The following is a 13,434-nucleotide window of genomic DNA, read 5'->3' on the forward strand; positions in this document are numbered from 1 at the left end:
CAGTAGGAGGCTTATGGTATATATTGGTGTGACATCCAGAATGGTAGCTCGGGGAGATTCTTGGCATGTACATAACTGTGGCTCAAGTAATTGGGCTACAGGGGACACTTTTGAGAGACCAAAGCCAGCGCCGGCAGGCAGACAAGTTGGTAATGAGAAGCAACAGAGGTTGGCATTCTCACACACAATGCAATGTCATCTTTTTGGTGAAGGAACTATAGTATCAAGGCGGGTTGTAGAAGGATGTGTATTTTTTTCTTCAAACTGCTTTTACTGCTCTCCTTGGTTGCAGAGAGGCTGTCGCAATCCAATTAGGGAGAAGATATAGGAGAGGAAAAACAAAAGGAAATGGCAACATTAAGTTGCTTATAGGCCACCACAATCTACAACGCATTTTTACAGCTAATTGGCGCAGACTCTACAAATATGCTTGGAAGATGCAACAATTTTTTTCAATGAGATTCCGCAATAGTTGTATTAGACTGCTTAAATGCTGAGGGTTATTTCAGTTCAATGGACTGCTATCAATGATAAGAAATGCCCTCGGTTTATAAACAGTACAGTATACCACTGTTTGTTGCAGTTGAATTCAGGTACTCAGAAGTCATGTGTGCGAAGGAATATTCAGTCATTAAACTCCCTGTGATCCTGATACATCGTCTGTTTGTGACTGGTATCACAGCAAGACGTTCCTGGCTTCAGCTGCTAATCTTTTCTGTGTAGAGTCTCTGGTTGTATCTTCTCATGCTGTTGCAGGACCGCTCAATATGCTCTGGTTTCCTCCAACATTGAAATCAGGTTTATTTGGAATTTTAAATGGCCTGTTATTCTGAATATAAATGACTATTTATGTTAGTTGTGATGCCCTCCCAGGTTTTTTTTTTTTTTTTTCTAGCCTTCCTCTTCCTCTTCACCCCAATGTCCTTCCCACGACCCTGGAAAGGATTTACCAGACCAAGCGGGCGAATGTATTTACTCCATAAACATGGGTGACTGTAATTTTAGGTGACAAATATTGCCATGAAGTGCAATAAAAGGGTGATTTATTTTGTTCATGTTGTTTGCTTTGTTCAGCCTCCCAAGCAATAAATTACTGCTGTCCTGCCTCTTGCTCAGTATAGTTATTTCTGTGGAGTATTGAAATTTGGTGGCCTGTCACTAGCCTTGAGTGCAGTTGTGACACATTCCTACTTATTTATTCATGAAATAAAGTTTACATAATCCTCATGCTAATGTAATTATTTGGTGTCCATTAGTGCCTTGTGGATATTCATCTCGGAAGAAAAAAAAACAACCTCCTATCAGTTCTTAAATAGACTTTGGCTTCAACACCAGAGCAAAATCTGCACTTACAGTGCCCCTCGTGTCACTTGCATTGATGTTGCCCTCTATGGTACTGACTGAGCCTAAACCACACCAGGAGGTTACACAACTCATCGCTTCCATCATAATTCACGTCTAATTTACTCCGCTGTTTTCTGAATCTTAGCTGTAGCCAGTGCACAGATCAAGAAGTTCCTAATAATAACTTGTTAGCAGAAGCTGCAGTTACTCACAGAGGATTAAATGAATTATGCCCCTCAGTGCTCTACAGGCCGTCATCAATTATCCATCTGTCACAGGATGGCACTGAGGCCTTTTTGGATTTTCGTTCCAAAAATGAGACATCCTCCTTTCTGAAAAATGTGCTTCAGTCTTACACAGATATTGATCACAAAAACACTGATACAAACTGATTTCTCTCTGTTTTAAGAATCAGGAATAATTAGTTGGTTAGATTTGCAAAAAAATATATTTGGAGTTAAACTCATCTTCTTATTCAAATGTCAATCAACCATACTCATAATGAGTATGTAAAGACATATTGTTGCTGCACTTTAAGATGGGAACTGAAAGGTAGTAATTTGGTTTTGTTGTGTGTAAACCTTCAAAGTGTTTGTAGTTTGGCTGATGAACACAGCTCCAGCTCAGAAAATGTCAAATATCTCCACCTAACTGCAACTTTTGTCTACACCATGATCTTGTATAAAAACATGTTAGTATCTCTATATTTATTGTATGTGTGTTTCTTCTCTTTTTGGTTTTCCAGGCACCACACGTCTTCCTCGCGAGGCGGAGGTGCCGGGCGTGGACTATAACTTCATCAGCGTTGGAGACTTCAGGATCCTGGAGGAGAGTGGACTTCTACTGGAGAGCGGGACCTATGATGGTAGGTGTCATCACCGTGTTAAGAATGCTAGAAACCTGCGTGCGTGTGTGTGTGTGTGTGTGTGTGTGTGTGTGTGTGTGTGTGTGTGTGTGTGTGTGTGTGTGTGTGTGTGTGTGTGTGTGTGTGTGTGTGTGTGTGTGTGTGTGTGTGTGTGTGTGTGTGGTCGAATTAATTTATATATATGATTTACACTGACAGTTCTGTTTAACAGAGAGTGTAAGCCAGATATTCACAGTCATTATGACTTACAGCCTGCCTTAGTGAAATGTGACGAGCGGGACGAAGTGTATTGATCAGCGAAACGTGATTAAAGACTTGTTGGAAGTGACAGCCGGAGTGGAGCTGCAATATTCGCAGCCCTTGAGATCAACGCCACTATTCAGTTTCTCCACTCGGTGTGTAGAACGGGCTACTGAGAGATGAAGTACGCAGACCTCACATTTAAATATAAATGGAAATACTGTAGACATCAGCACAACGGTGTAACTTTTTTTAGTCAGCAGGGTTAAAAATAAACCTGATGTTTGGAAGAGAGTTTTAGAAGCAGAAATAGCCAGCAGTCAGTGATGGGTGTGGTGAGCAGGTACAGGTTTCTCATTTCAAACTGTTGGTGGGCTAAACAGTGAATCTGTGTCCGGGAAGAAGTGGGCTTCTTCTTCTTCTGTTTGTCTGGGAGTTGCAGTAGTTTGGGAGTAATGATCTGAGTAGAATATTACATCAGCCAAAGTACACATAATCACTTGGAAACATATATCTTAAAAAAAAATATATACATATAATATAACACATTTTTTTTAAAACTAAAAAAAAAAAAAGAAGAGTCAAAATAGTCATATGAATACTTTCATGTGGCGAGTCCAAAAGGCGGTAAGGTGCCCGGAGAGTAAGCATTTTTTAGAGCTAACTACACATGTCTCAAACGTAATATGTAAATGTAATTTCAACACATACGCATGCATGATTGTACAGTGTAATTGTCTAACATGCAAGCACATGTTTTGTATTTGTCGATGCATAGTCTTTGATTCCATATGACATGTTAATATGTCTGTGTCAGCACGTCTGTGTCCATGTTTACCATTATCCATATTCACACAGGAGTGTGTAAATATGTAAGCAGCTATAGCACCTGCTGGTGACCTTATGTAAACCAGTCAACCTGCTGATCCCACCGGCTGGCTGCACAGTCAGGAGGGACCCGCTTGTGTTCTTACTTACAAGTCATGCTTTATTCATGGCATAAATCAGCCTCCTTCTTTTCCTCCCTCGCTCCTCTCACAGACACAACCAGTACGCCAAGCATCCAAAACTGGAAATTTAACGTTTAGAGCTGCCTCATTCTCTTCTCCTTTTTAAAATGTTCATTTGACAGCACCTCGATTAAGTAAACATGTCAGAGGGAACTGATATTTCACATTGAGCAGACAAGCACAGTCTTTTCAGGGAGGAATTTACACAAAAAGGGATATTTCAGCTTGGCGAGCAGCTGAAAGGCCAAGTATTTACCGTTTCTCGTGTCTTATACTACAATACAGCATAAGTAGTTGCCCCGCATTCAGAGGTCTTCGAAAGTCATACGGTCGCAGTGTATTTGTGTCATGAAGGGATTGGAATGGAGGATTTCTCTCACATTGCACAATGATTATGGCAAAAACATGATAATCTCCCCGCTCCCTTTAAGCTCATTCTTTCTCCCAACAAATCCAGGCTGCTGTGAAATGGGAGAGGATTTTTTTTTCTAAATGTTTGAGGGGCAACCTCTGGTCGCATAAGATGGACCATCCCTGCAGCATTTGCATTTAGCTGCATCTCGTGCTTCCTATAAAATGTAGAATTAAAAGATAAAGTAAAATCCTCATTCAGAGAGAAAGAGCCTCAAGGCTGAGTGTGGCTTCCTCTGGATGTGCACAGGTGCATTTGTGCTTCTCTGTATTTGTAGAAATTTGTCTGTGTGTGTTTACCGGTTGGTGAAGTGCAGACACTCATATGAAGTGTAATCTGGGCCTGTTGAGGCAGATTCTTCTAGCAGTCTGATCCCTGTAATAAGGTGCCATTTTTACTCTAACACCCTCTTCCTCATAGCACGGTGGCAGCAATAGCATTAGACGCGTACAAACACAGGGACACACATACACTCACACACTGTATGAGCGCACAGTTGCACATCTGTGCACAAAGAACAAATCCTGCTCTTCCTTGTGTCGGAATAGATCATCTAAAAGCTTGAAGATCAGGTTTCAGGAGCTGCCAAGTCGCCTACGTGCTGTCCTTCATCTGTGAGCTAAAGCCAGGTGGGATTTACACCTCTATAGAGAGGTTGACTGTGGGTAGTGAGGGAGAAATGGAGAGCAAACTAGGAAGAGCACATAATAGACAGAGAGAGAGTTTATATAGAGGCACGCTCAGCTCCTCAGCTCCCGATGGAAACCCCCTTTGCGACTGGAACCAGGACTGCCGTGGCTCTGTGCAGATGTGTGGATGAGCTGCTCAAAAGTTGGAAGGTTTCAGCGTAGTATCCCCGAGAGGGAACGCTCTGATAGTGGCGGCTGCCCCCCCCCCGTCTTCCCCTGTCTTCCCCTTAAACCCAGTCAGCACAGGCGCTGTACGGCTACTGTGGCAGGGAATGCTGATCTCTCAACAGCACAGTAAACTCAAAGAGGAGCCGGGAGTAATCGGATCGAGGAATGGGATTTTCTCCATTTAATTGTGCTCGAGGCGCAGCCCATTTTTTTCTTTAAGAAAGAGAAAAATAAACAAGGTCACGTGTTCTCTTGTGTAGGTCACAAAATGGGTTTCATTCCTTTTCTGAAGAGCTCATGAATTACCTTTAGTTAATAAGTGCACAGTAACTGAGCTGTGCTCAAGGTACAGAGCTAATGGGATTCTTAGCTAATCATAATGGTCTCACTAATAGTCCCAAATGACTTGCCTGAATGCTCATTATGGTAATGGTTCATGTATAAGGGTTTTTATCCACTTGGAAAATATTTTATGGGAGCCATTTAATGCATTGGACATAGAATTCCAGTCTCAAATACACTCCTCAAATATTTTATCAGTCACTCTGTGATCAGTTATCCTGTTAATCCTTGATCTTTTCGAGAAAGGTGGATCAGAGGTTGGGACACGGTACATTTGCACACTTATCCAAGCTGTTTCTTGAAGTCCAGGCTGGTCTTTGATTGGTTGAGCTAATGCTGGACACTACATGTTGGGGTCCCAGGTTGATTGGCGAGCGCACACATAAGCCATCTGTGTCACGCACTCACAGAGAGTCGTTTTGGGGCTCTGGCCCCTCCTTAATCTCAGCGCCTCTGAGGTCCAGTTTGGGTCACCGTCTCAGAGCAGAACAGAGCAGTCGGACAAAAACTGTGCAAAACTGGAGGGGCAGCTGCCAGGAAAATGAAACTTTGCTCATAGAGACCTTTTTTATTTCTGACAAATGATCTCTAATCTGCTACCAGGGGATGCAAAGTTCAGCCAAATAATCATCCACTTCAAACCAGTTTTTTTGGGATTCCTGTTGCGATAATGAATCAGATTTTTTATGAGTAAAACATACCTGGAGATTGAATTAGATTTGAATGGGAGTGCATTAGGCTGTGGTTGGATGGTCGTGTGACTGTCTCCTCAGGATCTTATTAACATGAGTGCTCATGACCTTGTGCGGCGTACGCACAGTGCCCTTGACAACAGGAATCTTTTTATTACCAGTAGCGGGTTCCAGCACCATGAAATTGCTTGCACACATTTTAAAAGAGGAGGCTCACTCTTCCTGGCTCATCAACCCTGTGACACGAGGATCACAAGTAACATTGGACAAGCTTCCCTGCTCATCAGCTTATGAGGCTTCCCTCCATTTATAAAGGCAAATGGTGCCACAAATCTTCGCTGACGCACTGCTTTCACACACCTCTGTATCTGCGGCACGCATTTATCAGGGGCCATGAGACATGTTTGTAAGTAATTAATCACAGATGTAGCGTCTGTCTGATGAATGTCAGTGTGTGTCAGGAGACAGGTGGGGATTAGCCAGCAGACCCAATCTCTCCCTGCTATCGCTGTGCAAGCCCTGGTAATGAAGTCATCTTTGACAAATGCGGATGAGTGTCGCTTAGTAAACAGAGTCGCACTTTAGGATGGGGAGGGGGGCTCTCATCCAGCCTCTTTCCCCTTCTCAACCCTTCTCTCTGCTTTATGAAAGATGAGCATAGTTGCATTAACCCAGTTTGCCGTGTATTGTCGTTGGCACGCCTGAGGAGACGAGGCCAGGCTCGAGATGGGCCCACTTATCAGAGAAGCTGTTGTGGTGGTGTTGCTGCATCAGGCTGTAAAGCAGCTGAAATGACTGTGATGTTTTTCCTCAGAGCCCTCTGTTCTTTCTGGCATGCGTGCTGTTGTCAGCTTTCCCCTTTTTTTATACCAAGCTATAAAAAGATCTGGAGTTGATAAATGCTGTTCTTACAGTAGAGCATTTGTGATGTCTGCATGTTCACGCTTAAGTACATCAAAGGTTCCAAACACCATGGTCCCGTTTGCTGCTGGGTCCAAATGAAAATAAGATCAAGTTTATGGAGGCTAATTAAATTGCTGAAGATCTCTATTTCCCACCGGTATTTCTCTGTATTCTTTAATTAATCTGATTATATATCATGATTTAGCCGAGTAGGCTCAATCTGATAATTCCTCTTTGTAAGAAACAAGTAAATATTTGACCTTACAAATAGATTGCCAACATATTGATTTGATAATCAGCAGAGCAGTATTTAGCAAACAAATAATCATAATGAATGATAGGGATATAAATTTGTAAATTAGTGTGCACGTTATTATTAATCTTTGTGGAGGTTGAATGATTACTTACTCTGCGCCTAAATTGAGTTTTACATACTGCTCACCAGCCATACATTGATGGATCACCTCATGAGCAAATAATTTAAAAAAGTTTCCACCCTTCCCAACCCCACCCCCCACACACACACACACACACACACACACACACACACACACACACACACACACACACACACACCTCTTTGCATAGCGCTGTTATCATACTGTATATTTATAATCCGTGACACAAAATTTTTCTTCAACAGGAAAAAAAAAAAAAAAGTTGAAAGATATATAATTGCTGTATTCAATGATCAGTGTAATTAGTTGCTAGCAAATTCCAAGTGAAGTGATTTGAATGTTACATGAGTCATGACATCCCTGTCATGCAGTTATTGAGGGAAAACAAAGCACGGGTTTAAGAAACGTGAAAATCATGCAGCGAAAGACCTCTGAAACTTGTAACTGGTGTGTGACATTCAGAGAATTAATTCTTGATTCAAATCGGGTGAATTTGGCAGATGTTAGATATGGTGGATAATCTCTCTCAGGACTGTGTCTCCTTTTCTCTTGTACAGTTTATAGTACGCCTTCTGTACCTTTTTCTTTCTTGTTGCTCTGCACTCAAGCTTTTTTTATTTGTGGTTGTATTGTTTTGAAAGTAATTATTATTTCACTCCTCTCTTCCTTTCTCTGCTCCTCTCGTCCTTTACTCCATCAGGTAACTACTATGGAACCCCGAAGCCTCCGGCGGAGCCCAACCTGGTGCAGCCTGATCTGGTGGATCAGGTTCTGTTTGATGAAGACTACGGCGGCGAACTCCCTCGGAAACGCACCACTTCAGTCAGTAAGATGGACAGGAAGGACAGCGCCGTGCCAGAGGAGGAGGATGATGATGACAGGCCACCGCTGGTCAATGGATTGCCTGGTCAGTGCATGCTGTCAATGCACAGTGCTATGTTAAATAAGAAAAGGCTCTGCCATACTCTGCTTGTCCTTTGGTTGTGGCAAAGCCAGGTTAGGTCAATGTCACAGTTTTCGACATAACGGATTTGGCTTGTTGCAGATTGGTTAAAACATTGTTAGACAACATTTTCCTGAGCAGACTGATCATCTTTTTAAGCTCTCATTCCTTTTACCTCTCATTTATCTGTCTCTCAGGGTTGAAATATTTTGTAGACCCAGAGCAAATGGTATTTGCACATTTTCAAGCTGGCACTGCCTGATTATTGCCAGCTTCAGTTTTAACCGTGATTATAGTTCACATTAAGGTTTGCTCGGCCACTCTGAACGACTGACCAATCAGTAACCAGTAGGGGGTGGCTAAGTGCAATGACATGGAAGTAGTTCCAACAATGGCAGTAATGAGTTTTGGCACACGACGTATGGTATACACTGGTTAATATACTAATTCGTTAAATACTGCTACAGTATTTTCAACCCGAGGTCTACGCGCATTAGTACACAATGATTTGAAACAAGTGTAGACAGACCCGTATATTCCTGCAGTGAATTTTTGTCCAGTAATAACGGGCTATTAATTAGGTGCTCAATATGGTTGATTCCTTGCGCGTGGAAATCTTTAGTTTGTGTTTAACAGCTGTTAGTCTCAGAGACTTCAGCCAAAACCTCAATGCAGTGATAGAGAAGGTTAAGGTCAAGTTTTATATCTGATCTGAAACACACCATTAAAATATCCTGAACCGTCATGCCTTATTTTCCAAACTAAGCTCTCTGTCACACAAAGGGACCTGAGGACAATTACAGCCCTAGGAAAATTAGACCTTATCCAAATGCATTTGTTTCAGACAGACCCAATAGAGAGAGATCAACAGGTATGACAATTTTCATTTGGATATTAGCTACAGTCAGATTTGTAAACATACTGACAGATGGCTTGGGGTTCATTCTTGTGACCAAGCTGTCCTGTAAAGACCTCTGAGTCACATATTTATGTCTTTTTAATGAATTTGGCACAGAAATCATCATTAGCATCTCTGTCCAGAAAAAAAAAATTAAGATTAAATCGACTAATCGATTAGTTTGAGAGAAAATTAATCAGCAACAATTTCAATTAATCAATGACTTTTAATGAATTCAGCAGAAATACAAAACATTTGATGATTCCAGCTTGTCTTTGGGTTTTTGAGTGCTAGTTAGACGGAACAAATCTTTTGGCATAAGTAGCATCTTGTACTCTATTTCAGCTATTTAAAATGTGATAGCTACACATGACGACACTGTTACTGTTACCATCTAACCTAATATACTGTAGCACAGGTCACCTTGAGAGAGTCTCATGCAGAGTGTAGGGTACAGTGTATGTGATCAATCAGGACAACTCCTCAGCTCTCTAAGGAGCAAATCTGTCCTTAATGCTTACAAGGAGAACAGCCCTGTAACAGAAGTAGGTTAGATGCACCATACCTGGGCTTTTTTAGAGAGGGAATTGGGGTTAACGTTGAGGCGAGTCCAGGCTGAAAATATTTTTTACAGAACGAAATATTGTTTTGACAGTCACGGCTCAAACACTGCTTGCTCAGCTGTACAAAGGATTCACAGAAATCCAAAGTCTGTTTACCCAACTGCTCTGTCATATTGAAATCAAACACAAAACGATGCCCAGACATCCAGGAGTTCTTTTTATGGAAAGAAAGCAGTCACAAACGACTGCTCTGCTACAGCCCACTGCCGTGGCAGAGAGGTCTCAGACCAGCCATAGATGGAGAGAGTTATGATCGGATGAAAAAAGAGGTTAATGGAAAAAATGTGAGCTCTAAGTCTCTAAACTCTTCACTGCACCTTCCCCCATCCTGTCCTCATCAACTGCAGTCCGTCTTTAACCCATCTGACTGGTATTGTCGAGTGAGCCCTCACCCTACTTTGAACCCACTCGTGACCTCAGCTCTGCTTCAGCCTCGGCCCCTAAGGCTGCTTCTTCAAGTGTCTACCTAGCGAGAGCACATGAAACATCTTCAAACATGCCTCATGTTTTTGATCAGGAAGGCTAAAGAAGAAAGTGTTTTAGAAGCTGTAACTGATGCTGCAGAGGGGCTGTGTAGTTGGATTTTTTTTTTTTTTAGCAGCTTTATACTCAATATAAAAATCAGGTGCAATCTTTAGGAAATGCATCCCCCAGAAATGCTTTTTTGTACTGTGCGTAACATCTTTTGGCATTATCCTCCATTGTGAGGAGGTTAGCTGCACATAAAAAGAAAAGGATAAAAAGCACTTGTGTTTCATCCTTTTATAACCATCCTCTGAGGGAAGGCATGAAGTGGTAAGTGAATTAGGAGAGCCTTTGTTGTATGTTTCATGATCATTGTACGGCAGTTTCTCATTAAAGAGCAGTGTCGAGAAATGCAACAGAATATATTTAAAATACAGCAGTAAAGTATTATAAAAAAAGAAACGGCCTCAGGGCTCAACTGGCCCTTTCAGTGTGAATCCCTGCCTCTATCATTGCAGCCCACAGGGAGGTTACACATATGCATAGGAATAAGCAGTAACACTGCGTGCACAGGCAAATGCAATACGGCCCTTTGGTGAACACACACCCGCACCCCGTCACTCAAATGCAAATCCTGTGAGAGATATGGGCTCTCCCTCCACTGCCTTGTAGCAAAGAAAAGCAGGAGGCATAGGTATTCCTGCAGTCAACCTTTCTCTCTCTCTGCCCTGTTTTCTCTGTTTTTCCCCTCTAATCTGTCCATTTTCTCTCTCTCTCTCTCTCTCTAGAGCACAAAGAGGGGGCAGACTGGAGGAAAGCAGTGCCCAGCTACACTCAGTCCAGCAGCACCATGGACTTCCGTACATGGAGCTCTCTTCCACGGGATGACAGCCTGGAGCCCCTGCCACTCAACTGGGAGATGGCTTACACTGAGACGGGCATGGTCTACTTCATAGAGTAAGTGAAACACAACCCTGGGCTCATGTGACCATTTCCTGCTGAAACAATCAGTCAACTGTCTAAATGACGAGCATCAATAAAACAATTCCAGCCGAATACCATGCCAAAGCGTGTAATATACCCGTCAGTCAACTAGAGGACTGTTAGTGTCACGTTTTGCCTCACCTTAGCGTGAAAAATATTGTGCCTTAAGTTTGGGCACCAAAAACCATGTCTTTAGGTTCAGGAAAACCTGTGTGTGTGTGTGTGTGTGTGTGTGTGTGTGTGTGTGTGTGTGTGTGTGTGTGTGTGTGTGTGTGTGTGTGTGTGTGTGTGTGTGTGTGTGTGTGTGTGTCTGTGTGTGTGTGTGTGTGCGCGCGCGCGCGTGTGTGCGCATTAGTACACATGTTTGCCAGCCTGTGTGTTTTAGTCATATTTGGCTCTAAGCCACTTGTCTCTGAAGATATCAGAAGACCATTGTGATTTTCCTGCTCATTACACACCCCAGTTGTTTAACACATTTGAGGATAAACGAGTTTGTTGTGTTTCACATTGAGGTTTTCTTTTCTCCCCTCTGAAAAGGCCACTTATCCATAAACATGGTAATGTGACAGCTGAACATAAACCAAAGGATCAAATGTTTGTTGATAAATCCAGTAACCCTTGTGCACAATAACATTTTACTCAGGAGAATATCTTTGCCTTTTTTTCTTTTGTGGCACATCTCTATTTTTGTGTGACTTCTAATGCCTCAGCAGTGGTTTCCTTGCTGGCACAGGTCTTTATTCTTGATATTTACTGGCTGCTTTTTGTGCTCTGTAGTCACAATACCAAGACGACCACGTGGTTGGACCCTCGCTTGGCGAAGAAGGCAAAGCCCCCTGAGAAGTGTGAGGATGGCGGTATGTAGACTTTTTTTGTTCGGCTTGTATACTCAAGTATGTAGTCATTCCATTAACTATTGCACGTGTGTTTACACGAGGGAATACCTCTATTGTATATTCCCTACTTCACATTACTTTTTCACACAATTAATCAAATAACCAGAATTAAAAATGAGTTTTTAACTGCACTTTGCAATGAAACATCACCTTAGAGTAACCCAAAGCATCACATTTTGACAGCCTAATCTTTCATAAATCTGGAGCTGGGGTCGACTTTAAGGATATCCAGACGTGGCTTTGTATCCCCAGGATGGTAATGTGGGCTTAAGTGCAGGGAAAGACAGAGAGTGGCCAAGGCTGAAAGAGTGGAAGCCTTCCAGCCTGGTTTTAATGTTTTTTTACAGCCAAACGGAAAGCTAGTTGGTGTGTTGCATTTGAAAAGCAAACTCCAAAGCTCTTTCTTGCATTAAGAGCTCTTTTCTCCCACCTCTCTCTTTTTCTCTCCTTCTGCCTAATATGTTCATCAGGGCGTGAAGTACATCAGCCATTCCAGCCGGCCCGCTTTTTGAAAACCATAGGAATGTTTCCGAAATTATTGCAGGCTGTTTTCATGTCTTCTAAATGCTCCAGTCAAGGGGAAATTCACCCCAGTGCTGTACCTCACCATCATGTTGAATAGGTTACAATTCCTCCACTAAACATTGTGCATGTTTTTTCCTCTTCTTTCTTCCACTCTTGTGGGTCCCCTATTTCATCTCGCCACAGCACAGAGTCACACTATTTTCTTTTTTGCAGAGTTACCTTACGGCTGGGAGGAAATTGATGATCCACAGTATGGCACATACTATGTTGAGTAAGTTTTATTGATGTATCTAATTTCCAATCACTCCAGTTGCCATCATCACAAACATTGCAAATGATTTTTTATCACACTTGTTCCTCAAAGATGCAGATAACGCACAAGCATATTTCACTGGAGGGATCCGAGCACGAGTGCATATTACACCGCTTTGTGTACATTAGCAGTGGACCGGCATAAATCAATACTGTCTAAAAATAAACAAATGGATTTAGCACACGGCTCATTTGGTTCATCTCGGGTGAGAATGATCTGAGTTATGTAACATGCAGAGAGGAAGCATTTTACCTGGAGAACAGTTAAAGATTTTGATCAGGATTTTCCCATTGTTTATCAGTGGGTGGCAAAATGAAACTCCGTGGGTGACATTTACGTGACCTGTGTGTGAACACAACACTGATTGTGCTCTCGCTGCGTTCTGTCAGTGTTTGTGTGGGGAAGCGTGTGTCTATATAGAATATGAGTCTGTGTATTTGTCATTGAATATTGTTTGTATATTTGTCTGTGTTTGCAAGATGTGTTTTCGTGCTCACCGCCGCAGCAGGAAATCAGTAAAACACAGCCATTGAAACAGCGGTAGAGAGAAGTGGGGGGATTTTCTTCGAGAATGCATGGAAGGAGCAGAATGGGGGCTGGAAGGAGAGGTAGCAATCTGTTGTGATGAAAAGAAAATGGGAATGCTTGTGTTGTTTTATTGCTCAGACTGCAGAAGAATCCCTCTTAGGTAGAAGTGACATGAGAGAGAAACTTGCAGTGCTTG

General features: G+C 42.3%; 1 protein-coding gene across 2 annotated transcripts in view; it reads left to right on the plus strand.

Annotated features, from left to right (window-relative positions):
* LOC138616688 (membrane-associated guanylate kinase, WW and PDZ domain-containing protein 3) overlaps positions 1 to 13,434 on the plus strand; it is a 117,732-nt gene that overhangs the window by 84,877 nt on the left and 19,421 nt on the right. For both annotated transcript variants that reach the window (XM_069691196.1, XM_069691194.1), the window contains 5 exons: positions 2,090 to 2,209; positions 7,764 to 7,970; positions 10,781 to 10,949; positions 11,754 to 11,833; positions 12,611 to 12,668. In XM_069691196.1, coding sequence (XP_069547297.1) covers positions 2,090 to 2,209; positions 7,764 to 7,970; positions 10,781 to 10,949; positions 11,754 to 11,833; positions 12,611 to 12,668 — 634 coding nt within the window. The remainder of the gene's footprint in view (positions 1 to 2,089; positions 2,210 to 7,763; positions 7,971 to 10,780; positions 10,950 to 11,753; positions 11,834 to 12,610; positions 12,669 to 13,434) is intronic.

Source organism: Brachyistius frenatus, unplaced genomic scaffold (assembly GCF_029030835.1).
Source record: "Brachyistius frenatus isolate BFR_SWC_R1_liver_20210118 unplaced genomic scaffold, ASM2903083v1 Contig_10, whole genome shotgun sequence".
Taxonomy (NCBI): domain Eukaryota; kingdom Metazoa; phylum Chordata; class Actinopteri; family Embiotocidae; genus Brachyistius; species Brachyistius frenatus.